Source organism: Apodemus sylvaticus, chromosome 13 (genome assembly GCF_947179515.1).
Source record: "Apodemus sylvaticus chromosome 13, mApoSyl1.1, whole genome shotgun sequence".
Lineage (NCBI taxonomy): Eukaryota > Metazoa > Chordata > Mammalia > Rodentia > Muridae > Apodemus > Apodemus sylvaticus.
In genome coordinates this window covers 15848167-15875609 of record NC_067484.1, presented here as the reverse complement: position 1 = coordinate 15875609, position 27443 = coordinate 15848167, and the positions used below count along the sequence as shown (strand labels likewise).

At 36.9% G+C, this 27443-nt stretch overlaps 1 protein-coding gene across 5 annotated transcripts in view; it reads right to left on the bottom strand.

The window, feature by feature from the left end:
- The window catches only part of Atp9b (ATPase phospholipid transporting 9B (putative)), a 221512-nt gene that overhangs the window by 179666 nt on the left and 14403 nt on the right, over nucleotides 1-27443 (bottom strand). For all 5 annotated transcript variants that reach the window (XM_052155254.1, XM_052155257.1, XM_052155255.1 and 2 more), the window contains exons 2-4: nucleotides 26466-26639; nucleotides 21282-21432; nucleotides 18819-18932 (exon numbers count right to left, since the gene is read on the bottom strand). In XM_052155254.1, coding sequence (XP_052011214.1) covers nucleotides 18819-18932; nucleotides 21282-21432; nucleotides 26466-26639 — 439 coding nt within the window. The remainder of the gene's footprint in view (nucleotides 1-18818; nucleotides 18933-21281; nucleotides 21433-26465; nucleotides 26640-27443) is intronic.

Genomic DNA, 27443 nt, shown 5'->3' with positions numbered 1-27443 from the left:
TGTATTTCCTCTTGATTAGTAATTCTACTGAAAATGTGGTGGTATTGTTTTTGAAAATTTCTACATATTTAACAATTTTCTGTGAGTTTCATTTTATTTTGATCTTGATACCTCTCATTTTTTCTCATTGCATAAATTTAAACTTTCGAATACAAGAAGTTGAAAAAGACCCAAATGAATGGAAGGGATAATGAATTAAATTTCATAAAAAAAATATAATCTAAAGAAAAATTATAGGCTTAAGAGAAGACTCAGGAGCTAAGACTACAGATTAATATTCCAGGACCAAGGTTTAATTTTCACATAGTATCTTATAGCAAGCCTGAACTTCAGTTCTAAACACCCATATACACAATATAAAAGAAAAAAAAAAAGAGACTGAGAAAAGAAAAAAAAATGATACTTCTTAAGCTGATTTCTTACCCCTACTGACTACCTGCTTGACAAAAAAAAAAAAAAAAAAAAAAAAAAAAAAAAAAAAAGGGAACAAAACAAAAAGTCAAAGTCAAAGAACCCAAACCCAAAATAAAAACAGGTCTCAAAAACAAAATACTAATAGACAAGCAGCTTATGGAGAATTTTTCAGTCTCACTAGCCCCCAGCAAAATGCACATTAAGCCTACAAAGAAATACCACCTAATCCTACTCAAGATGTCAGTTATGAATAAGACGACAGACTCCAGCTCAGGAAGCAGGAAGGCTAACTGCAGATGGAGAACCTCTCACTCCATGAATCTAATCCAAGACCCCAATCTCATCCCCAGATCTATAGAAGACTAGATTTGTGACCTCTCACCACTCTCCATCTCCATTCCAGGGACCTAAGCACATCTTGGTAGAACACCCTGCTTTTCGCCCGTGTACCCCCTTGGGCACCTCAGCAATGAGAACATTCCCATTCCGAATTGTCAGGTCCCAATACCTGGGAGCACATTTTATCTGGAACCCCAAGTGGCTACACCTCTCAGGATCCCAAAAGAATTATCTATCAGGCAACACACAGGCTACACACTCACATAAGAACCAGAGAGGACAACAAAACCCAAGGAATACACCTACCCAACAAAGACAACCAGTTAAGAGCACATAGAAGTACAATCATTCCTAAGCCCAGACGCCTAAACATCAATGTAAACATAATCACTAACATTGAGGAAAATATGTCTCCATTAGAGTCCAACAACCCATCACAATAGGCCCTGGGCATTGATTCCAACACTGCTAAAGCATAAGACAAGGCCTGAAAAATAACAATAAATGTGATAGAACTCCTTAGAAAGGAAATAAATAAATGTCTTCAAGAAATCTATGAAAATTAAAATTGCACTTGTTGAAAACTAATTAAAAAAAAGCATTGGTCTCATTTAAATAAAAGAAGAAATCTATGTAAAATAAGCAAAACAGTGGAAGACAATAAATAAAACAAATCAAGACCTGGAAGTGGAAATAGAATAAAGAAAAAACCAAACTGAGAGAAATCTAGAAATGAAAAATTTATGAACTCAAATATAAACCTAGCAGGTAAACTTCAGTACTGGAATACAAGAGATGAAAGAGGTAGCCACACAACATGGGTATCAACAGGACCAGAAAAAAAAAATAAGAAGCTTATAAATTCAAGGAAAATGAACAACTATTGAGTGGAAAATGGATCAAGAAAAAAATGACTTTCTGGGATTGAATAAAAATTCAATTTATTAGTATACCCAAATTTATGGGACACATTCATAGCACACAGACAAATGGATGGAACTGGAGAAGATCATCCTAAGTGAGGTAAGCCAGTCTCAAAAGAATACTCATGGCATGCACTCACTGATAAATGGATTATTAGCCTAGAAGCTTGGAATACCCAAGACACAATGCACATACAAATGATGCCCAAGAAGAAGGAAGGGGTGGCCCCTGGTCCTGGAAAAGCTCAGTGCAGCAGTGTCAGGGAATACCAGGACAGGGAGGTAGGAAGGGGTGGATTGGGGAACAGGAGGAGGGAAAAGGGCTTATGGGACTTTTGGGGAGGGGGGATCCAGGAAAGGGAAAATCACTTGAAATGTAAATAAAAGAAAAGAAAAATCTACAAAAAAAAAAAAAGAAAAGTAACACATAAAAAAAAAGGAGCAATCTCATACAAGCAATTAAACAACACATGAACAGTCTAGAACAAAAAAGAAGAAATCACACCCAAAAAGTGAATACAGCAAGAAATAATCAAACTTAGGAACAAAATCCATTAAGATTCATAAACCCTTATCCAAATTAACCAAAAGGCAGAGAGAATATCTAAATTAACAAAATTGGAAAAGAAAGAAAGAACATAGCAACAGAAACCCAGAAAAATCCAGAATCATACATACTTCAAACCAATACTCAAATTGAAAAGTCTAAAAGAAATGGATAATTTTCTTGATAGATACCACTTACCAAAGTTAAATCAGGCTCAGAAAAGCACTTAAACAGACCTATAACACTTAGTTAAATAGAACCAGTCATGAAAAGGTTCCTAATGCAACAACAAAAATAGCCAGATGATTTTAGCACAGATTTCTATCATATGAATTAACACCAATACGCCTCAAATTATTCCACAAAATAGAAACATTGCCCTTTATTTTTTAAAAACCAGGCCACAGATGTCCTGATACCCAAACCAAATAAAGACCCAACAAAGAAAAATAATTACAGACCTATTTCCCTTATGAACACAGATACAAAAAATTTTTCAGTAAATTACTTGCAAATGAAACAACCACAGATACCATCATCATGATCAACTAGGATTCATCTCAGAGATGCAGAAATGGCTTAACTTATATAAATTGATAAATATAATCCACCATATAACCAAACTGAATAAAAAAACATATAATCATCTGCTTAGCCCAAAAGACCTTTGACAATACCCAACACCCATTCATGACACAAGTCCTGAAAATATTAGGGATGTGAAAGGTATACCTAAACATAATAAAAGCAGTTTATAGCAACCCATAGCCAACACCAAGTTAAATGGAGAAAAACTCAAAGCAAGTCCACTAAAGTCAAAAACAACGCAAGGCTGTTTACTCTCTCCACACCTATTCAATATAGTACTTACGTGAAGTCTTAGAGCAGCAAGAGAACTCAAGGAGATTAAGGTGACAAAGATTAGAAAAGAAGAAGTCAAAGTATCTATATTTGCAGATGATAGGATAGGATACCTAAGTGAACTTAAAAATTCTACTAGGAAACTCCTACAGCGGAAAAACACTTTTAGCAGACATAGCAGGATACAAAATTAACACATAAAAATCAACAGCCTTCCTACATACAAATGACAAATAGAGAAAGAAATGGGGAAAACACCACTAGCTTCAAGTAATATAGAATATCTTAGGTAACTCTAACCAAGCAAGTAAAAGACTTGTATGATAAAAACTTCAAGATGCTGAAGAAAGAAACTGAAGATAACAGAAGATGAAAAGATCTCCCATGCTCATAGATCAGTAAGATTAACATAGTAAAATGGGCCACCCACTCAAATCTGCAGATCCAATGCAATCCCCACCAAAATCTCAACACAATTCTTCACAGGCATTTTATGTTTCTTGGCATATGGAAAAGCACAAGATAACGAGGTTCAGAAATAAAGCTAATTAATCACATCAATGAGAGTCATACTAGTTTTCATAGTATTGCAGTTCGGGGATATGAGAGAGATGGATCAAGCAATTAAGAGCATCAGTTGCTCTTTCAGAGGACATGGGTTTGATTCACAGCACATACATGGCAAAGGGGGGATCCAATGCCCTCGTCTGACCTATGGATACACATGCAGGCAAAACACCTTTATTCATAAATAACTACATATATACTACACTTGAAGTAATTTATTTACTATAAAGTAGTGGACCAGAGACTCTCAGTTTTATGAGCACCAGCTATAAGATGGTTTTATGTTTTAGTGGCTTTCAGATAAGAGAAATCTAGAAATACTAATTAACTCATTCTTTGACAAATGTGACCAAAGATGAGAGCAAGCAGAGAAAACATTTTAAAATATAAATACGTGTATAAAGAAAATGTGTCTTGGACATTTTTTTGAAGATGTATATAAAGATTGTAGAATCTATACTCTTAGTTTTCTGGTTAAGATTCCTAAATTTTATTTTAATAAAAGGATCTACAAATAAATACCTGTGGATTTAATCTTTTAAAATTATGTTTTACAGCTGAGTATTACTCTATTTTCTATATTCCATATTTTCTTTATCCATTCACCTGTTGACAAACACCTTGATTGGTTCCATTTCATTGCTATCATAAATAAAACAGCAATAAACATGGATGTGCAAACATCTCTATGCAAGGCCATGGAATTCTATGACTATATGCCCAGGAGTGAAACAGTTGGGTCACATGATAGTTCTTTTTTTTGTTTTGTTTTGTTTTTTGACTTTTTTAAAATATTTTTATTTTCTATATTCTTTGTTTACATTCCAAATGGTTTCCCCTTTCCCCGATCACCCCTCCCCATATGTCCCATAAACCTTCTTTTCTCCATCCCTTCTCCAATCACCTCCCTCCTTTTTCTCTGTCCTTATATTCCCTTCCAATGCTAGATCAATCCTTTCCAGGATCAGGACCCTCTCTATAAATGGGAGTCATTTGTTATGCAATTTGTGCCTCGGGTATTCAGGGCTTCTGGGCTAATTAATATCCACTTATCAGAGATTGCATTCCATGTGTATTCTTTTGTGATTGGGTTACCTTGCTTAGGATGATATTTTCCAGATCAAACCATTTGCAGAAAAATTTTGTGAATTCATTGTTTCTAATTGCTGAGTAGTATTCCATTGTGTAAATATACATTTTCTGTATCCATTCCTCCTTTGAGGGGCATCTGGGTTCTTTCCAGCTTCTGGCTATTATAAATAAGGCTGCTATGAACATAATGGAGCATGCGTCTTTATTGCATGCCGGGGAATCCTTTGGGTATATGCCCAGGAGAGGTATAGCAGGGTCCTCTGGAAGTGTCATGTTCAGTTTTCTGAGGAACCTCCAGATTGATTTCCACAGTGGTTGTACCAATTTGCAGCCCCACAAGCAGTGGAGGACTATTCCTCTTTCTCCACACCCTCGCCAATACCTGCTGTCTCCTAAGATTTTGACCTTAGCCATTCTGACTGGTGTAAGGTGAAATCTCAGGGTTGTTTTGATCTTCATTAACCTAATGACTAATGATGTCGAGCACTTCTTAAGGTGCCTCTCGGCCATCCGAATTTCTTCAGGTGAAAATTCTTTGTTTAGATATGAACCCCATTTTTTAATAGGGTTATTTGGTTCCCTGGGGTCTAACTTCTTGAGTTCTTTGTATATATTGGATATTAGCCCTCTATCAGATGTGGGGTTGGTGAATAGCCTTTCCCAATTTGATGGTTGCTGTTTTGTCCTTTTAACAGTCTCCTTTGCCTTACAAAAACTTTGTAATTTTATGAGGTCCCATTTGTCAATTCTTGATCTTAAAGCATAAGCTATTGGTGATCTGTTCAGGAACTTTTCCCCTGTGCCCATGTCCTCAAGGGTCTTCCCCAGTTTCTTTTCTATTAGTTTCAGTGTGTCTGATTTTACATTGAGGTCCTTGATCCACTTGGAGTGAAATTTAGTACATGGAGATAAGAATGGATCAATTCGCATTCTTCTGCATGCTGACCTCCAATTGAACCAGCACCATTTGTTGAAAAGGCTATCTTTTTTCCACTGGATGTTTTTGGCTCCTTTGTCGAAGATCAAGTGACCATAGGTGTGTGGATTCATTACTGGATCTTCAATTCTATTCCATTGGTCCACTTGTCTGTCACTGTGCCAATACCATGCAGTTTTTAACACTATTGCTCTGTAGTATTACTTGAAGTCAGGGATACTGATTCCCCCAGAATTTCTTTTGTTGTTGAGAATAGTTTTAGCTATCCTGGGTTTCTTGTTATTCCAGATGAATTTGAGAATTGCTTTTTCTAACTCAGTGAAGAACTGTGTTGGGATTTTGATGGGGATTGCATTGAATCTGTAGATCACTTTTGGCAAGATGGCCATTTTAACTATATTAATCCTGCCAATCCACAAGCTTGGCAGATTTTTCCATTTTCTGAGGTCTTCTTCCATTTCCTTCTTCAGAAACCTGAAGTTCTTGTCATATAGATCTTTCACTTGTTTGGTTAGAGTTACACCAAGATACTTTATATTGTTTGTGGCTATTTTGAAGGGTGTCATTTCCCTAACTTCTTTCTCAGCCTGCTTATCCTTTGAGTATAGGAAGGCAACTGATTTGCTTGAGTTGATTTTATAACCAGCCACTCTGATGAAGTTGTTTATCAGCTGTAGGAGTTCTCTGGTAGAGGTTTTCGGGTCACTTAAGTAGACTATCATGTCATCTGCAAATAGTGATAATTTGACTTCTTCCTTTCCAATTTGTATCCCCTTGACCTCCTTATGTTGTCTAATTGCTCTAGCTAGAACTTCAAGTACTATATTGAAAAGATATGGAGAGAGAAGACAGCCTTGTCTAGTCCCTGATTTTAGTGGGATTGCTTCAAGTTTCTCTCCATTTAGTTTGATGTTGGCTACCGGTTTGCTGTATATTGCTTTAACGATATTTAGGTATGGGCCTTGAATTCCTGCTCTTTCCAATACTTTTAGCATGAAAGGATGCTGGATTTTGTCAAATGTTTTCTCTGCATTTAATGAGATGATCATATGGTTTTTTTCTTTGTTTCTGTAGTGGATAGCATTGATGGGATTTCCTTATATTGAACCATCCCTGCATCCCTGGGATGAAGCCTACTTGATCATGGTGGATGATCGTTTTGATGTGTTCTTGGATTCTGTTGGCAAGAATTTTATTAAGTATTTTTGCATCAATATTCATAAGAGAAATTGGCCTGAAGTTCTCTTTCTTTGTTGGATCTTTGTGTGGTTTTGGTATCAGCGTAATTGTGGCTTCATAGAACGAGTTGGGTAGAGTTCCTTCTGTTTCTATTTTGTGGAATAGTTTGAAGAGTATTGGTGTTAGGTCTTCTATGAAGATCTGATAGAACTCTGCACTGAAGCCATCTGGTCCCGTGCTTTTTTTGGTTGGGAGACTTTCTATGACCCTTTTTATTTCTTCGGGTGTTATGGGACTGTTTAGTTGATCTATTTGATCTTTATTTAGTTTTGGTGTCGTATATCTGTCTAGGAAACTGTCCATTTCCTCCAGATTCTCCAGTTGTGTTGAGTATAGGCTTTTGTAGTAGGATCTAATGATTTTTTGAATTTCCTCAGTTTCTGTTGTTATATCTCCCTTTTCATTTCTAAGTTTGTTAATCTGGATACTATCTCTGTGTCCTTTGGTTAGTCTGGCTAAGGGTTTATCTATCTTGTTGATTTTCTCAAAGAACCAGCTCCTGGTTTTGTTGATTCTTTGTATGGTTCTCTTTGTTTCTACTTGATTGATTTCGGCCCTGAGTTTGATGATTTCCTGCCTTCTACTCCTCCTGGGTGAAATTGCTTCTTTTTGTTCCAGGGCTTTCAGGTGTGTCATTAAGCTGTTAGTGTATGCTCTCTCCATTTTCGTTTTGGAGGCACTCAGGGCTATGAGTTTTCCTCTTAGCACAGCTTTCATTGTGTCCCATAGATTTGGGTATGTTGTGTCTTCATTTTCACTAAGTTCTAAAAAATCTTTAATTTCTTTTCTTATTTCTTCCTTGACCAAGGTATCATTGAGTACAATATTGTTCAGTTTCCACGTGTATGTGGGTTTCCTGTTGTTTTTGTTGCTATTGAAGACCACTTTTACTCCATAGTGATCTGAAAGGAGGCATGGGATTAGTTCAATCTTCTTATATTTGTTGAGGTCTGTCTTGTGACCAATTATATGGTCGATTTTGGAGAAGGTACCATGAGGTGCTGAGAAAAAGGTATATTCTTTTGCTTTAGAATAGAATGTTTTATATATATATATATATATATATATATGTATGTATGTATGTTAAATCTAATTGGTCCAAAGCTTCAATTAGTTTCATTGTGTCCCTGTTTAGTTTCTGTTTTCCTGATCGGTCCGTTGAGGAAAGTGCAGTGTTGAGGTCACCCACAATTGTTGTGTTAGGTGCAATGTGTGCTTTGAGCTTTAATAAAGTGTCTTTTATGAATGAAAGTGCCCTTGCATTTGGAGCATATATGTTCATGATTGAGAGTTCTTCTTGTTGCATTTTTCCTTTGACCAGCAAGAAGTGTCCCTCAGAGTCTCTTTTGGGTTGAAAGTCAATTTTATCTGATATTAAAATGGCTACTCCAGCTTGTTTCCTGAGACCATTTGCTTGTAAAATTGTCTTCCAGCCTTTTACTCTAAGGTAGTGTTTGTCTTTGACCCTGAGGTGTGTTTCCTGTATGCAGCAAAATGTAGGGTCCTGTTTACGTATCCAGTCAATTAGTCTATGTCTTTTTATTGGGGCATTGAGTCCATTCATGTTAAGAGATGTTAAGGAATAGTGATTGTTACTTCCTGTCATTTTTGATGTTATTTTTAAAATTTGAGTTTGATGAAAGGTTACTATCTTGCTTTTTCCAGGGTGAAATCTCCCTCCTTGTATTGGTGTTTTCCTCCTATTATCCTTTGTAGGGCTGGGTTTGTGGATAGATATTGGGTAAACTTGGTTTTGTCATGGAATATCTTAGTTTCTCCATCTATGGTGATTGAGAGTTTTGCTGGGTATAGTAGTTTTGGCTTGCATTTGTGTTCTCTTAGAGTCTGCATGAGATCTGCCTAGGATCTTTTAGCCTTCATAGTCTCAGGTGAAAAGTCTGCTGTGATTCTGATAGGTCTTCCTTTATATGTTACTTGGCCTTTTTCTCTTACTGCCTTTAATATTCTTTGTTTAGTACATTTTGGTGTTTTGATTATTATGTGACGGGAAGTATTTCTGTTCTAGTCCAGTCTGTTTGGAGTTCTGTAGGTTTCATGGGCATCTCTCTCTTTAGGTTAGGGAAGTTTTCTTCCATAATTTTATTGAAGATATTTGCTGGACCTTTAAGTTTTAAATCTTCACTCTCATCTATGCCTATAATCCTTAGGTTTGGTCTTCTCATTGTGTCCTGGATTTCCTGGATATTTGGGGTTACAAGCTTTTTGCATTTTGCATTTTCTTTAACTGTTGAGTCCATGGTTTCTATGGTATCTTCAGCATCTGAGATTCTTTCTTCTATCTTTTGTATTCTGTTGTTGATATTTGCATATATATCCCCTGATTTCTTCCCAAGGCTTTCTATCTCCAAAGTTATCTCCCTTTGAGTTTTCTTAGTTGTTTCTACTTCTGATTTTAGATCCTGGATGGTTTTGCTTAGCTCCTTAACTTGCTTGTTTGTACTCTCCTGTAATTCTTTAAGAGATTTTTGTGTTTCCTCTTTCATGACCTCAGCCTGTTGACCAAAGTTCTCCTGTATTTCTTTAAGTGTTTTTTGCATTTCCTCATTATTGGCTTTTATATTCTCCTGGATTTCTTGATTTCTGTTAGTGACGTTCCTGCGTTTGCCTTTTGCCATCTAGTTCTCACTGGTGTTAGTTGGTCTTGTCAATCTTAGACTTACCAGTGCAAGCTGCCTCTTCCAAGGTGGCCTCTGGTGCACAGCTTACCTCCTGCACTGCCTGGAGACAGGGTGTTGTTGCCCAGGCTGTTCAGATCCAAAGCAGACACCTAAAGGCTCCTGCCGGGGCCCGCTGGATTCACCAGAGCACACTGACTTCTCCCAGCTGCCCTCTGGGAAGCCCCTCTTGCCTCTTGCAGGACGTGGAGATGTGGAGTTGCTGCCCAGGCTGATCTGGATCCGGAAGTGGAGAGATCTGAGGGCTCCCGCCAGAGGCCTCAGGACTGGAACCTAAGCTCTGTTCCACCGGAGCAAGCTGTGTGCTCCCAGACTGCCTCTGGGTGCACACCAGGTCTCCTGCACTTCCTGGAGACCGAGTGCTGTGGCCCAGGCTGTTCAGATCCCAATGCAGACACCTGAAGGTTCCTGCCGAGGCCCGCTGGGTTCACCAGAGCACACTGACTTCTCCCAACTGGCCTCCTGGAAGCCCCTCTTGCCTCTTGCAGGACCTGGAGATGTGGTGTTGCCGCCTAGGCTTATCTGGATCCAGAAGCGGCCACATGATAGTTTTATTTATCATTTTTAGGAAGCTCCCAAATGATTTCCATACTGGTGGCATGCATTAATTTGCACATCTACCAGCGGTGAGTAAGGGTGTATTTCCTCACATTCTTTCCAAAATTTGTTGACAAATTTCTTGATGATAACCATCTTTTCTTAGGAGAGGTGATATCTCAAAGTAGTTTTAAGAGCATTTCCCTAATAAATAGGGATGAAGGACATTTTAAAAAAATATCTATTCACCTGTTAAAAAAAATGAAACCATGAAATTAACAGAAAATGGACAGACTTGTATAGTATTAAGCAAGATCACCCACATCAGAAAAATCATGTTTTCCCTTATATGTAGAATCCAAACCTGTGATGTATATATATATATATATATATATATATATATATATATATATATATATATATATATATATATACACATACATGAACAGATTTGAGTTGGGGTAGAACAGAACACTTAGAAAGAAGACCAAAGCAAGGTAAAACAGGTGATGAGGAAGGACAGAACGGAGACAAAGGATACAGGAATTACACAAGAAGTCATAAATCTTATGGGTTTTCTAATTTAACCTTTGTCAGCAATTTCAGGGGTGTTTTATGTTTTGTTTTATTTTGTTTTTTTAGTGCTGTTGAGCACTAGGATTTCCCTGAAGTCCTGGGTAATGAAAAAGAACAGACTGTTCTCTAAAATCAGGATTATACTTGGGAGAGCCAATATTGTTCTGGGGTCAAAGCTTTGGTTCTCTAAATCCTGAGAAACTAACTCTTCCAACCCTAAAAAGCTCTGGTTGTCAGTCTTGAGACAGCTATGCTAGGCCTGCAAGTGGTCTTGAGATAGCCTGTGTCTCTGCACAAAATTGCGCTACAAACTTCATCTCATTGTATGACAGCTTTCCTCTGTGTTCTATTATTCCCTTGCAAACAGTACATGTGTGATTCTTAATAAACTTTTTTGTATAAGACACAGCTTATATAAGAAATTCTGACCCCAGCTTTTCTACCCTTTTTATCTTCTTATCTCCTGGCTATCCCCCTTAACTTTTACTGAAGAACAGACTTTTTGGTCTAGGTCAATGAGTAAGTATACACAATTCTAAATAAAATGCAAAACCCTAAGCAAAGGTCAATGGTTTGAGAAGGTCCACTCTTTACATTTCACTGAGATATACAGTTTGGGACTGGGTACATATTTGGGTGACTGACTAATTTAGCTATATGATGTCTTTATTTGTGAATTCATTACAACAATATTTAAATAATAAAAAATACTGAACCTATCTTGTAATTCTGCAATAAATCCTATACGGTTATTTTTTTAAACTTCATTGTTAAGTTTGTATTTCAAAACCAATATACCAGAAGCCTGTTTCTTGGATTTGAAGATGAACCTGTGTTCACTCTTTTAGATTTCTGCTACATCAAATGATAAAATACATGGAAGTAGCACAAATATTCATCAGTAGTCATTCTTCTTATCCCTCAGATACAAATTTTGTTACTATAAAACCAAGAAACAAAAGGAAACATCATAAAAATAGCTCAGTTCTCAGATCTAACTATGACACCAGAATTAAAGACCTGTCAGAAGTGACACACAAAAGGACTTTTCACTTCTACTCCTTACATGAATAATGAAGTGGTTCCATATTAATTAAAATATTTATCTAAATACAATTAATGTTAAATTGTACATGGCAAAAAAATTATAAAGCACTTCAAAAACAAACCCATACCGGGAAATTCAAGCTAACAGACTTAAAATGAGACCAGAGCTGGGCATGAGTACAAACAAGAAAACAAGGACAGCTGCCTGGGTGCACATGTGTTCTGTGTATGTGCAAACGCACACATGCGCACACACGCACAGACTCATTCCAACCATGGCTAAAATAACCAAATTTATGAAAATATCAAATAAAATTCATAAAGTATGCAAATAGAAGGTTATTTCCTTTTTACTTAAAACCTGGAAGAAACCATTGGAAGACAGATGCAGACAGACCTCTATGAGTTGAGGCCAGCATGATCTGTATAGGGATTTCCAGACCAGTCAAGAATACAAACTGAAACGTTATCAACAAAAAAATAAATTAATGTTTTTAAAAAATAGCAAAACCAGATTTAATAATAAAAACAAAGAGCAAAAGCAAAATAAGACTGTATGTAGCTTGCTTCAGAATTTTACAAATTTGCATTCTCAGACTATCATTGCTTAGGTTAACATAAATTTTAATCCAAAATACAGATAATATTTAAATGGTAAGCAAAACTATAGAAAAAGAGGCAAGAAAAGAAGAAAGACTTTTTAGAATTTAATGAAAATGAAGACACAACATACCCAAATCTATGGGACACAATGAAAGCAGTACATGAAAGGAAAATTCATAGCCCTGAGTGCCTCCAACTAGCAGTTTAACGACACACTTGAAAGCCCTGGAACTAAAAGAAGCCAATTCACCCAGGAGGATCAAAAAAAAAAAAAGACAGGAAATCATCAAACTCAGGGCTGAAATCAATCAAGTGGAAACAAAGAGAACCATACAAAGAATCAATGAATCCAGGAGCTGGTTCTTTGAGAAAATCAACAAGATAGATAAACCCTTAGCCAGACTGTCCAAAGGACACAGAGAAAGTATCCAAATTAACAAAATTAGAAATGAAAAGGGGGATATAACAACAGAAACTGAGGAAACTCAAAAAATATTCAGATCCTACTACAAAAGCCTATACTCAACACAACTGGAGAATCTGGAGGAAATGGACAATTTCCTAGACAGATGCCAAATACCAAAATTAAATCAGGATCAAATAGATCATCTAAAGAGTCCCATAACACCTAAAGAAATAGAAGGGGTCATAGAAAGACTTCCAACCAAAAAAAGCAAAGGACCAGATAGTTTCAGTGCAGAATTCTATCAGACCTTCAAAGAAGACCTAACACCAATACTCTTCAAACTATTCCACAAAATATAAACAGAAGGAGCACTACCCAATTCCTTCTACAAAGCCACAATTACGCTGATACCAAAACCACACAAAGATCCAACAAAGAAAGAGAACTTCAGGCCAATTTCCCCTATGAACATCGATGCAAAAATACTCAATAAAATTCTTGCCAACAGAATCCAAGAACACATCAAAACGATCATTCACCACGATCTAGTGGGCTTCAACCCAGGGATGCAGGGTTGGTTCAATATACGGAAATCCATCAATGCAATCCACTACATAAACAAACTCAAAGAACAAAACCACATAGTCATTTCATTGGATGCTGAAAAAGCATTTGACAAAATTCAGCATCCTTTCATGCTAAAAGTCTTGGAAAGAACAGGAATTCAAGGCACATACCTAAACATAGTAAAAGCAATATACAGCAAACCGGTAGCCAGCATCAAACTAAATGGGGAGAAACTTGAAGCAATCCCACTGAAATCAGGGACTAGACAGGGCTGCCCCCTTTCTCCTTATCTTTTCAATATTGTACTGAAGGTACTAGCTCAGGCAATTAGACAAAATAAGGAGGTCAATGGGATAAAAATTGGAAAGGAAGAAGTCAAACTATCATTATTTGCAGATGATATGATAGTCTACCTAAGTGACCCAAAAAACTCCACCAGAGAACTCCTACAGCTGATAAACAACTTCAGCAAAGTGGCAGGTTATAAAATCAACTCAAGCAAATCAGTAGCCTTCCTATACTCAAAGGATAAGCAGGCTGAGAAAGAAGTTAGGGAAATGACACCCTTCACAATAGCCACAAACTGTATAAAGTACCTTGGGGTGACTCTTACCAAACATGTGAAAGATCTGTATGACAAGAACTTCAAGACTCTGAAGAAGGAAATGGAAGAAGACCTCAAAAAATAGAAAAATCTCCCATGTTCATGGATCGGCAGGATTAATATACTTAAAATGGCCATTTTGCCAAAAGCAATATACAGATTCAACGCAATACCCACCAAAATCCCAACTCAATTCTTCATAGAATTAGAAAGAGCAATTCTCAAATTCATCTGGAATAACAAAAAACCCAGGATAGCTAAAACTATTCTCAACAACAAAAGGACTTCTGGAGGAATCAGTATCCCTGACCTCAAGCAATACTACAGAGCAGTAGTGTTAAAAACTGCATGGTATTGGTACAGTGACAGGCAGGCGGATCAATGGAACAGGATTGAAGATCCAGAAATGAACCCACACACCTATGGCCACTTGATCCTCGACAAAGGAGCTGAAAACATCCAATGGAAGAAAGATAGCCTTTTCAACAAATGGTGCTGGTTCAACTGGAGGTCAGCATGCAAAAGAATGCAAATTGATCCATCCTTGTCTCCTTGTACTAAGCTCAACTCCAAATGGATCAAGGACCTACACATAAAGCCAGACACTATGAAGCTAATAGAAAAGAAATTGGGGAAGACCCTGGAGGACATTGGTACAGGGGGAAAGTTCCTGAACAGAACACCAATAGCTTATGCTCTAAGATCAATTGACAAATGGAACCTCATAAAATTACAAAGTTTCTGTAAGGCAAAGGACACCATCAAAAGGACAAATCCGCAACCAACAAATTGGGAAAATATCTTCACCAACCCTACATCAGATAGAGGGCTAATATCCAATATATACAAAGAACTCAAGAAGTTAGACCCCAGAAAACCAAATAACACTATTAAAAAATAGGGTACAGAGCTAAACAAAGAATTTTCACCAGAAGAACTTCAAATGGCTGAGAAGCATCTTAAAAAATGCTCAACTTCATTAGTCATTAAGGAAATGCAAATCAAAACAACCCTGAGATTTCACCTTACACCAGTCAGAATGGCTAAGATTAAAAATTCAGGAGACAGCAGGTGTTAGCGAGGATGTAGAGAAAGAGGAACACTCCTCCACTGCTGGTGGGGTTGCAAATTGGTACAACCAGTATGGAAATCAGTCTGGCGGCTCCTCAGAAAACTGGCCATGTCACTTCCGGAAGATCCAGCTATACCAGTCCTGGGCATATACCCAGAGGATTCCCCAGCACGTAATAAGGATACGTGCTCCACTATGTTCATAGCATCCCTATTTATAATAGCCAAAAGCTGGAAAGAACCCAGGTATCCCTCAACAGAAGAATGGATGCAAAAAATGTGGTATATATACACAATGGAGTACTATTCAGCCACTAGAAACAATGAATTCATGAAATTCTTAGGCAAATGGATGGAGCTGGAGAACATCATACTAAGTGAGGTAACCCAGTCTCAAAAGATCAATCATGGTATGCACTCACTAATAAGTGGATATTAGCCTAGAACACTGGAATACCCAAAAGATAATCCACACATCAAATGATGTCCAAGAAGAACGGAGGAGTGGTCCCTGGTTCTGGAAAGATTCAGTGCAGTAGTACAGGGCAAAACCAGAACAGGGAAGTGGGAAGGGGTGGATGGGAGAACAGGGGAGGGAAGGGGGCTTATGTGACTTTCAGGGAGGGGGGGGGGGGCAGAAAAGGGGAAATCATTTTGAAATGTAAATAAGAAGTATATCAATTTTAAAAAAAAGAAAGGAAAAAGAGGCAAGAAATAAACACATTAAAATCATAAATATAGTTGTTTTCAGTATTAGGAAATACATTTCCTGTTGTAAAATTTTCTTTAATGTTATATTGCCATAATCAAAATAAGCCCAACATGGTAGTGTACCTTTAATCTTAGCAATGGGAGGGAGAGGCAGGCAGATAATTGTGAATTTGAGGCCAGTGTATATAATGATTTACAGGACACAGACCTACAGAGTGAGAACTATCTCAAAAATAAATAAATCAATAAAATATTTAAAATAAACTCCTTGGAAGTATGTAGCATACATACTGCTCTCCAAATGCGCATAAGAAGTTATGAATAAACAAATTATTAGTTACAACAATCTCTACTCACAAAATTTAGAAAAAACCTATCAAGAGACTAGACAAATAAGATATAATGCAATCTCATTTTTAAAAAAAATAAAGAAATGAAAGATGAAATGGATACATATACATGTGCAAGTGTGACCTAATTTTATAAGCCTATGTTTAGCCAGAAAAACATGTTGCAAAGTAAGGTAGCTTTCATTAAAAAAAAAAAAAAAAATTAGTTTTAAAACATAGGAAACAACTGTGCATGCTATTTTTTTTATTTAATAATCGGCAGTATCTTTTTTTATTTTTATTTATTTTTTTTCATTAATGATATATTCTTGAGTCATAAAAGTTACTAAGAAATGCAGAAAATTAGAACCTCATATTCAGTTCAAGAGATACCTCTGGAGGGTGGAAGAATACAGTCACACCTCTGTGAGAACATACCCTAGAGAGACAACTGAGGGAAATGTCTGCTTTTACATTTTACCTCATGTGTCAGCCTATCACAGCAGAGCCGAGCAACTCTAGACCAGCCCCATGATCTAAGTCTAATTATCTCACAAATCATGTGCTTTCCTAACCTCTGGGGCATACAACACTCCAACCAATATTTAGCCATCACAGTAACCTGAAACTTCTCTTCTACTTTCTGCATAAACATGCACACTGATTTACATTCATCCAGAGAAAAATCCCATCCTGTTCCATTCATGATGTTCTCTCCATCTCAGGAATGGTCTCCTTATCCATAGTGTACTGCTCTAGTAAGTCACAAGTTCATGCCGTGGAGGAACTAACCATTACCCTGTCAGTCTTTCCACTCACTGTATCTTTCCACCCACTCTCTCCTGCAGGATAACCTGCTCATGCTCTGCAGCATGTCACACACACAACTGCTGTTCCTTCTGCCTGAAACTCTTTTCCCACTCGGTGCAAGACCAACTATCTTGTCATTCAATTGCCACTCCCTCCAAAACACCTTCCCTGACCCAACCTCACCTAAACCTACCTCCATCTTCCTCTACCTTTTATTCTATTTTCTATTTTCTTCTTTTGTCCATGACTAAGAAACTTAGCACTATATAGCTGTTTCTAGGCTGTCTTCTTCCCGACAATTAAAGGTCTATTAGGATAGGCTTTTGTTTAGCTTTGTTCACTGTTGCATCAACATTGCCTATATTAGTGCTGGATACAAAGGACCGGATCAAAAGAATTGTAAATTCATCCTACACTTTAAAATTTTAATTAGCATGCATAGTGTTTGGTTTCATTGTAGCCTTTTTAAACAAAATGTGTCTTTTTCTTTTCCTCCTGGGCTCTTATCCTCTATAATGCTCCCATACCATGTCTACCCACTCCCTAGAGCTTCCTTTCTGCTCTCATGCCTTATGTGTCTCACTGGTCTCCCCACATTCCTCAACATATCTCTGTCCCCTCTTGTGGGCTCCTTCCTAGTTTCATAGTCTTTGCAGTTCTATTGTAAAACTTACTCAAAAATAATACTAAGCATTCTTTTGTCTTACCAATCACCACACTGCTAAAGAATAAATCCCTTCATTTTAAGCTCATTTTAAAGGTCTTCCATATACCCTGACAACCCTATAAATGGTAGCCCAGAGAGACTGCCATTATTACAGTGGAGGTGTGCCCTATGTCACTTTTGCTTCCAGATCCTAACTTCTATCAAATGAAACATGCATTCATTTATACAGGAACTTTGTGTTTATATTCCATACAATTATAGAATGTTGCTGGCACTCCTCAAGTTTACCCTCCTCTTTTGGTTTGGTGGACAGGCAGTCATTAACCACACCTCAGTATGTCTTTAGTAATGATGAGCACTAAGCCTGACCTGGAACAAAGGTCTATGGCCTCACTGAGAAGTCTCTAGTTAAGAAAGGGACATTCATAACAGCATGAGCCAGCTCAAGAACAGACCACTCGTACCTTCAATTCTGAAGGTAACATGTTGGGGAGCTGTGAGCACTTGCACAGAGGGAATAATTTTATCTCTTCTATTGCCTCTAGTAATCTAACCCAATGGTTCTCAGCCTTCCCAATGCTGCAACCCCTTAATACATTCCTTACGTTGTGATGACCCCAAGTGACTTTGCTCTAGTGGTCTAGATGACTAGTGGTAGAACACTAGTCATAAGGTTATTATTTTTACTACTTCATTACTGTAATTTTGCTACTCAATGGTCTGAGGCAACCCCTGTGAAAGGGTCATTTGACCCCCAAAGGTGTCATGATCCACAGGTTGAGAACCACTGATCTAACAAAAAAAGAGCAACCAAAATAATCAACAAATCATCAAACTATAAAGAAAGAATATATGTCTAAGAGGTATACCATTACCAACATTTCAAAAAACATTATTTAGTGGGCAAAAAACCAGATACTACCTTGCAGTCAAATACCTTAGAATTCACCATCAGGTGAGTGTCAGGAGAGTAACTCAATAGAGCCAACCAGCACCATTCCCAGCAGCTACAGGACACAGGTAAAAACAGGAAGAGGCAGGCTACTACTACTCCAGTCCAGGTACAGAGGACCCAGGCAGAAGGAGGGACATACACAGCTGCAGCTACACTGGCAGGGACACTGACAACACACTATGGGACTTGGGAGTTAAGTCACTAAACTCAGCATATTCTTTAACAAATGTTCAAATACAGATGACTTGTCCCAGTTACCTCAATATTAAAATTATACAGTAAATATTAAAAAATATAACATAACTATAGAAGTATTTTACCAGAGGAGCCCAGTAGGTATAGAGGTAGCCAATTTTCAAAGCTGGAACAAACTGTGAGCAGGACACTACCAGAAAATAGAGATTCAGGAAAAACTTGAATTGTTCATATAAAACCTAAAAAGAAATAAAGAAATTAGCATAATCCCTTCAAGAAAAATGTATTAATACTTCAATTAAACTCATCATAACATGTACATTTCCATCAACAAAAATATAGTTCAGAGTAAATTAATTTTGACATATATATATACATACATGTATGTATGTGCATATATGTATATATACACATATATATCTTATGTGTGTACATGTATATTTTTTGTGCATATACATATATATGCACACACACATACACATAAGATATAATAGTGTGCTTTTTAGCATCGAAACTGAGCTTTACAAATATATATTAAACAAGCCAATGGATCCAAGTTTGCTACATGATACTTGACTGATTAAGCTCTCAAAATAGAACCCTAACAAGAAACTATGTAGACAACAGACCAGTTTTCAGAAACAAAACAGGTTACATATACTCTTTAGCGTCTTTTAGTACTTGATTTTTCACATTATTTTCAAATATGAAATAAATTTCATAATTTATTATTTTTAAGACTGCTAAAACTAGAAAGGTTTATTTGCTTGTTTACTCAAATAGTCTTCTCCAGAAAGTAACAGCTAAAGGTAAGAGCTTAGTGGTAGAACACTAGGCCAGCATACATGAGGCCCTAGGTTTAATCACAGCATTGAAAAAAATAAAGGAAAAAATTATTTTAAAAAGAATCAATAAAAAAATTTTAACCAAAAAAGAAAAAAGAAAAAAAAAAGAATCTATTGGAGTTCTAGTTAAGAACAACAACAACAAAAATAACAGCATGTGCCTTTAATCCCAGTACTGGGAGGCAGATCCAGGGGGATCTCAAGGCCAGCCTGGTGTACATAGTAAGTTCTAAGACAGACAGGAGTAGCTAGAGAGGTGAAAAGAAAAGAAAAGAAAAGAGAAGAGAAGAGAAGAGAAGAGAAGAGAAGAGAAGAGAAGAGAAGAGAAAAAAAAGAGAAGAAAAAAGAAAAGAAAAGAAAAGAAAAGAAAAAAGAAAAAAGAGAAGAGAAAAGAAGGGAGGGGAGGGGATGAGAGGGGAAGGGAGGGGAGAGAAGGGAAGAAAAATAATTCAGAAGGCAGTTTACTTTCAGTTAAGCTTGAAAAGTTGTAAATTGTAAATCAAAATCTCCTTGGAAGCCATTCCTTGTGCTAGGTAAAAGAGACAGCAATTTCAACAGGAGATCAATGGGTTAAATGGTTTCTGTTGGCTTAAAGAGCTAGAACCAGTTTGTACATATTGAAGTACCTGCATCATCACACAATTCTGTGTGTAACAAAAACAGTTACACTCAATATGTTTATATCCATAATCATGCTCAATTGCTGTCTAAAAATGTTTTGAATTATTTCATAAATTAATCTCAGCAGGAAAGAAAGCTCTTTTTCTTCAGCAATTTCTATAAAATCTCAGCACAAATTATATCTATTAGCAATTCAGAAATTGCCATTTGTGCTAAAAATGGCATAGAATTCCTACTGTGTAATTACTAAATGTTTCTGAAATACTACGCTTTAGATGAAAAGACTAATTTCAGAGACATGATAAGGAAGGAAATCATGCACACAGTAACCAGGCATTGTACAGAGCCATCAACAGGTATTCTCAGAATGCAGCCAATGGCTGTGGGAATTCATATTCATCAAAGTTGAGCTACACTACTGGCTTTAACTATGACCAATACTTTATGATATACTCAATGACTTTAGTAATCTTTAGGACAATGCATCATTCTTAGACACTTTGTATTCAATAATTTATACTTAAGGAGAAACAGTAGCTTTGTTCAAAAAAAGATGAGAATATTTATCTGACTGAAAGACAGTTTACATTTTATTGTACTAATAAAAGAATGCTCTATTGATTATGGAGATTAAACCTATTAGTGAAAAGTTGTGGACCTGGAGTTGGGAGGACTATTATAGTTCAAAAGAAATTCATTGTAATTACTTTATTAAACATAAAAGATAAAGCAACTTTTATTCTATATAATAAAGAGCTTTTCTTACAAATAGAGTAAGAACTAACAGCTAAACTCTGCCAACATTTTTGTTACAGAAATGTAAGATACGTGATTGATTTTTTCTACAGATAGCCATCTTAATTTCAAGAAAACAAATTACTGTAAAATAAAGACATATAATCCACTTTGATATTCTCATAACATAAATGTTTATCAAGAACTGAAAGCAATAATAAAATTATGCATTTTCTTAAGTAGACAGAGCCAAGAAAATACAAAGTATTTGAAATGGGGAGGTATGAAACTGCCAAACAGTGATCTCAATAATCAGAGTTTCTACATGTGTCTTCAGAAAGAAGAAAGCTGGGACATCAACTGACATTGAAGATGCGATCATCTTACCCCCGGTATAAAGGTAAATACATTGTATTTCTGATTTTTGATAGAATTCCTAGGATGTTTTTCTTCACACTTCTCTGGACATCCAAGCCATACTGTTCGAGCTTTTAGCTCTTTCTTCCTTTGACAAACATTTATTAGCCAATCACAGCAACTGTATAAAACAAGAGATATACATATATTAAATATGCTTTTTGAAAAGTCTAAACTAAGTCTACATATTTAGAAATCAACATGGATTGTCTATATTCCTTGGACATTAATCTTTCTGTCTAATGATAGCCTATCATTATCCTATGCCTTTGAACATTCTATTACAAAGTTGCCATTGTTTTTTATTCACTTTACATCTCAATCACAGCAGTCCCTCAGTCTTCTCCTCCCAGTCCCAACCTTAGAAGTCCCTCCTCCCATAGCCCCCTCCCCTTCTCCTCACAGCAAGGGGAGCCCCCCTTGAGTATTACCCCACCCTGGGACATCTAGTCCCAGCAGAACTAGGCTCAACCATGCAGTCCACTTGTTAGGGAACCCCCATATAAAGACCAAGCTGTACATCTGCTACAAATGTCCCCGGGGCCTAGGCCTAGCACCCACATATTCCCTGGCTAGTGGCCTGGGCCCAGGTTATTTGACTCAGTAGGTCTTTTGGTAGTGTCCTGGCAAAGTCATCATTCTTGAATATTGACTCTGGTACAAGAAAACCCCACACTGACACTATCCATATACAATCCAGTAACCACAGACAGGCTTGCTAATTTTAATTAAAGCTGACAGCTCAGATCTTCAGCTAGCTTCCATGGGACAGAAGAGATCTAGAAGCTCCCATTATTACAGTGAGTCCTTTAGAACACCACCTCAGGGCAAACTAACTATGAGTCAGGTACCTCAAAGTGAACACAGCTACTCACAAAAATGCTTCTTTTTGCTTTCAAAACTCAACAGTAATTCCTCAAGAATGCATTGCATTACAAAATTTTGATCTGCAACAAATAACTTATCTGATATATAAATATAGAAAAAGACAGTTCTAAGTTAAAACAGTAAATATACAAAGCTAAGCATTTAAAAAATACATTGCAAATTTAGGAAGTGTGTTATTGTGTTTTGTCATTGCACACAGACAAAATTAAATAGGTGTTAAAGAGCAAGTATCAGGTACCACACTACTGAATAGAACTGAACAAATAAGCGCATAGGAGGCTGGAGGTGTGCAAAGACTGATGCCTCCTCAGATCCCACTTGTTCATAGCAACCATAAATTCCACCAGTAGGAGAAGTTAGGTGATTCCAATGCTCAGAGAAAAAGGCATAAACCTCAAAAATATTTTTTAAAAATACGAGAGATGGCCTAGCCATTAAGAGCAATGAAAGTTCTTCCAGAGGACCTGGGTTCAACTCTTAGCACCTACATGGCAGCTCACAACTGTCTTGTAATTCCAGTTCCAGAAGATCCAACACCTCACACAGACATACATGCAGGCAAAATGCCAATGCACATAAACTATAAATAAATAAAATTTTAAAGAATACTCTAAGAGCTGGGTGTGGTGAGTCACACTTGTAATCCTAGCACTTTGGAGGCCAGACTGTACAACATAGTGAGTTCCAGGCTAGCCTATGCTATAATATGAAACCCAAAGTCTCACCAAAAAATGTATGTGTGAAGCTTACTAACTTGAAGAGCTAAGAAAAAAAGCAAAGAACCAAAAATATGGGGAATTTTTAGGGCAAAATTATGTAAGCAAAACATCAGAAAACACTAAAAAATAAAAGGAACAACAAAAGAGAAGTCTCTAGAAGAATAACTGGGTATTTCCTTACTAACATTTCTATGTATCCTAAATTACTGATTATACAAAGAACACTTTTAGACATATACAGTGCTTTATGCTGTCAATTCTAATAAATAAATCCAATAATACACAAATTACACTTTCCCTTGAAATGTTTTAGGATCAGCTTTTCACAAATGTTTCTACAATCAAAGCAGTATTCTAGCATTAAATAAAATATATTTACTTATCAAGAATCTATCTTCTAAAATTTTATTTATAATTAAAAAATTCCCAAAATATAGATCATCTTTTGCATTACCTCCTAAATACTATACTATTGTATCTAATAGCAAGTATCTTTGATTGCCACGACCAAAACAACATAAGAGTCATGTCATCTTACAAGATGAGCTATTACTCATGCTACAGCCCAAAGGTTTTACTCAATGTTCAGGGACCACTGAGAATCAGGAATAATCCTAACAATCTAATTGTATTGAAATAGTCATTACAACTTTCTTCTTGCAATTAAAAAATTTTATTTATCTGCTGTGAGAACCACCATAAGTAGCTGCAATAATTCCAAATATAAGAATGCCTGGTATTCTGCAACAAAGTAACAAACATTTAAAACTGAAAATATATAAGCAATAGTCTTAGGTCCAAGATGAATGCTAAGTACATGATTGATATAGGACCCTCCCCTAACCAAACAAGAATGTAAGGATATCTCATGCTACATATCCCATAAGGCAATGGAGCATCCATTAATGCCATATCCACTGATATCAACCTAGCACAGATGGTTCTATTAGCTGTTTCCATGGGATCACAATTTCCCACATAAATCACTTTACAAATACATCTATAGATTTTATTGAGCTGTTTTAATATTCTTAAACTCAGATCCTTTTGCTGTTGACAAACATTTTCAAATATATTCTTAGTATTCCATGAAGAAAGCACCACATAAATATAAAATATAAAACAGCTATATATTCCAGTTAAAAACAAAAGTTGTCAAAGAGGCAAAAATCAGAAAATTTGTTTACTAATATATGTAGTATTAGTGGAATCAGAGGGAACCAGTCCTCAGGTCTCAGGCTCCTATAGAATCAGAGAGAAACAGTGCTCAGGTCTCAGTCTCGGACCAAAGAGCATCCTGCAACCAGGAATTGGTCCAGTGGTTTCAGAGATCAGTGTAGGGCCTGGGCTTTGGCTCCAGTGTGCCCAGGGGCTCCTGAGAGTTTGGAACATTGGTTCCTGGGAGTCTCTGAGGTCACTGTAGGTATGAGGTTCTTATCTCTGAGGTTCTAGTGGCAACTGAAGGAACTATTGTCTGTACTACGATGGCCCCAGAGGTTACTTTGGCTCTAACCATCATTCTCAGAGAGAAAACAAAGTTCATTTGGACCTGAAGGTCTATATCCTGTATCTAGCAAGTGCATAGAATGCAAAGGGTAACCCAGGTTTTCATCCCATCTGGTCACCTTGGTGTTAGGTGGCCAGTGCCATCCTTGGTCCTGTTGGCACATAGCCAAGAGAGGATCACTTCAGCAACCCATCCTATAATGAACACCAAGTGCCATCAGTCCCCTTAGATGAACTCCATGCATCTATTCCTGTAAGAAGACTCATAGAAAAGAGAATATCCCAAAGGCTTGGAAGAAGATGTCAAATTAAACCCACTCCAACAGTCATAAAACAAGACAAAGCCAAACAAAAAATATGGCACATCCACCATCCAGACCTATCACCAACCAAACAACTCCCATAGAAGAGAGTCCAAAATTAGAGAGCTAAAGTGTCTGAGAAAGAATTTAGTCTTATTGTTCAAATGAACTAATGATTGGATCAAACAAATATACATGAATTAATACGAACCCTAACCAAGACCTTGACAGGAAAATTTCTAAGTAAACATATCAATAAATTAAAATTGAAGTTCAAAATATGGAGGAAAAAATTAGCAAGACTGAAACACTGAAAAACAATCAAACAGAAATAACATGGTTAAAAGGAACCATGTCCAAAAAAGTCAGACAAAAGTCAGCCAAATAAAGTCCACAGCAGACATCACCATTAACAGAGTTCAGAGAGAGAGGACAAAGCCATGAAAATAATACAGAAACACATCTAAGGAAAGGGAAGGAACAGGAACACTATTTCCTAAATCAGAAAACCTGAGAATTCATGGAGCTAAAGAAGGAGCAGAAGTAAAATAGAATGGAATAGACAGGGTATTTAATACAGTATCCAGAAAACTCCCCCAAATTTCTAGGAAGTAGGCTTCTAAACATGAAGTAATAGAATGCCAAATAGACAACAGCGAAAAGACTCTCTGTGGCGTATTGTATATAGTCAGTATGTCAGAAATACAAAGTATAAAAAAAAATCCTAAAAACAGCCTGAGCAACACAACTTACATACAAAGGCAGAAATATCACAATTACCAGATTTTTTTAGAGCAACCAGAAAAGTCAGACAAGCTTAGAATGAAATATTCCATGACCTGAAAGTAAACTACTGTGAACCAACACTAATCTCTTGCAAAGCTGCATTTCAACCTTAATAGATAAAGGGGTTTGAAGTAAGGCAATCCATGACACAACCAAGCCAGCACACAGGAAGTTCTTAGTGGAGTCATCTAAAGTGGGGAAAAAGGAGGATCATGGAACTCCAGACAAATAAACCAGGCTTAAAAGGAACCATGTCCAAAACAGCAATTCAATAAGCCCTCAAAACAGGAAAAGGAAAAGAAATCCCAATAATCACAAAACTGAACATCAACAAAAATTTATAGACAGTACCAAACCCCTTTCCTATAATACCCTTGAATGCATATGGCCGCAACTCTTCATTTAAAAGATTCAGTGTGACGGACAGGTGACTCTGCGGGGTGGCATGTGAGGCAAACAGTTGCACTTTACCCACTAGAATCTAGTCAAAGACAATCAGACCAGGTTAACTTAATACTGTGGAAATGCCTTGCAATCTAAAGAATTTTTAACTAATAACTTGATTAAACAAAAGAATCCTATTCCAAGTCAAATCATTTAAGCTGAATAATGCACATAATTGCATTGCTATTAAATTACACTTTTAAAGTTCATATTAACCCTTTTGACAAAGAAAGGCCATTTACATTGATAAACCAAATGAAATTCTACTATGCATCAGCACAAAATTACTAATTTTCCCCAGGTTTTAATCATTAAAATATCTCATAAAATAATAAATTGTATTTTTCCCTTTCAGAACAGCATCCTCTGATGTGGATTAACGTTAATATACTCTACGATGACGGCATTTTCCTTAGTTTTCATACCCATATAATAGATATAAGTTAGCTGCTAAAGTTACATATACAATCTTTGTGTACATGATAATCAGGTAGCAACAGGTGACAAACCTGGTACAGAGGAACTTCCATCCTCCACAGACAAACCACTCTAGTCCTCTCTTTCTCCGTGTTATCCTAGCTCGAGGTAATGTGTGGTAATCACTTTCATCATTCTCAAAGCCTTCTTCAGACATCATCAGTGGCATTTCATCCAAATGGGCAGACTCATCCTCCAGCTGGTACCTAGTTAAAGTAAGAACAGAAAGCTAAGCAGTCTTCTGTTACAGTGGATTTCATCTAAGATAACATTAGGCCAAATTTTACTCATTACCTATAGTGATTTGAATTGAGAATGACCTCCAAAATCTCATGTTTGAATGCTTGGTCCCTTGTTGGTTGAACTGTTTTGGGAATGATTAGGAGGTGTGACACTGGAGAAGGTATGCCACTGGAAGTGGGCTTTGAGGTTTCAAAAGCCCAGACCAGGCCAAGATCAATCAATCTCTCTTTCCCTTTCCTTCTCCCTCCCTTTCCCTCCCTCTCCCTCTCCCTCCCTCTCTCTCTCCCTCTCTAACCGACAGACAGATCAGATATCTGCCTGCCTACTAGCAAGCTCCCAGCCACAATGTTATTTGGACTCACCCTCTGAAACTGTAATCTGGCCCCTAATTAAATGCTTTCTTTTCTAAGTTGCCTTGGTCATGCTGTCTCTTCATAGCAACAGAAATATAACTAAGACATCATTTTTTTGTTTTTCTCAAACTAAGCTGCCTTCAACAGAAGCAAACCATTGTTTAAAAACAGAAACCTACTACATAATGATATTACTTCCCTTTGGGGTAGGGGATATTAACTCTCCATAGTAAATAGGTAAGGAAAAGGTTGTGCAAGGAAGCCTGTGCTAGCTGAAGCAGCTAACAGTCCTCATGCTCTAATATCAGAGTGACCTCCAAGGAATGCAGCTGAGTGACTAAATGACCAAGGCTATCTAAAATCCACTCACTGCATTCAGCTTGGTAAGAAAATAACCTGGAGTATTACTTTTAG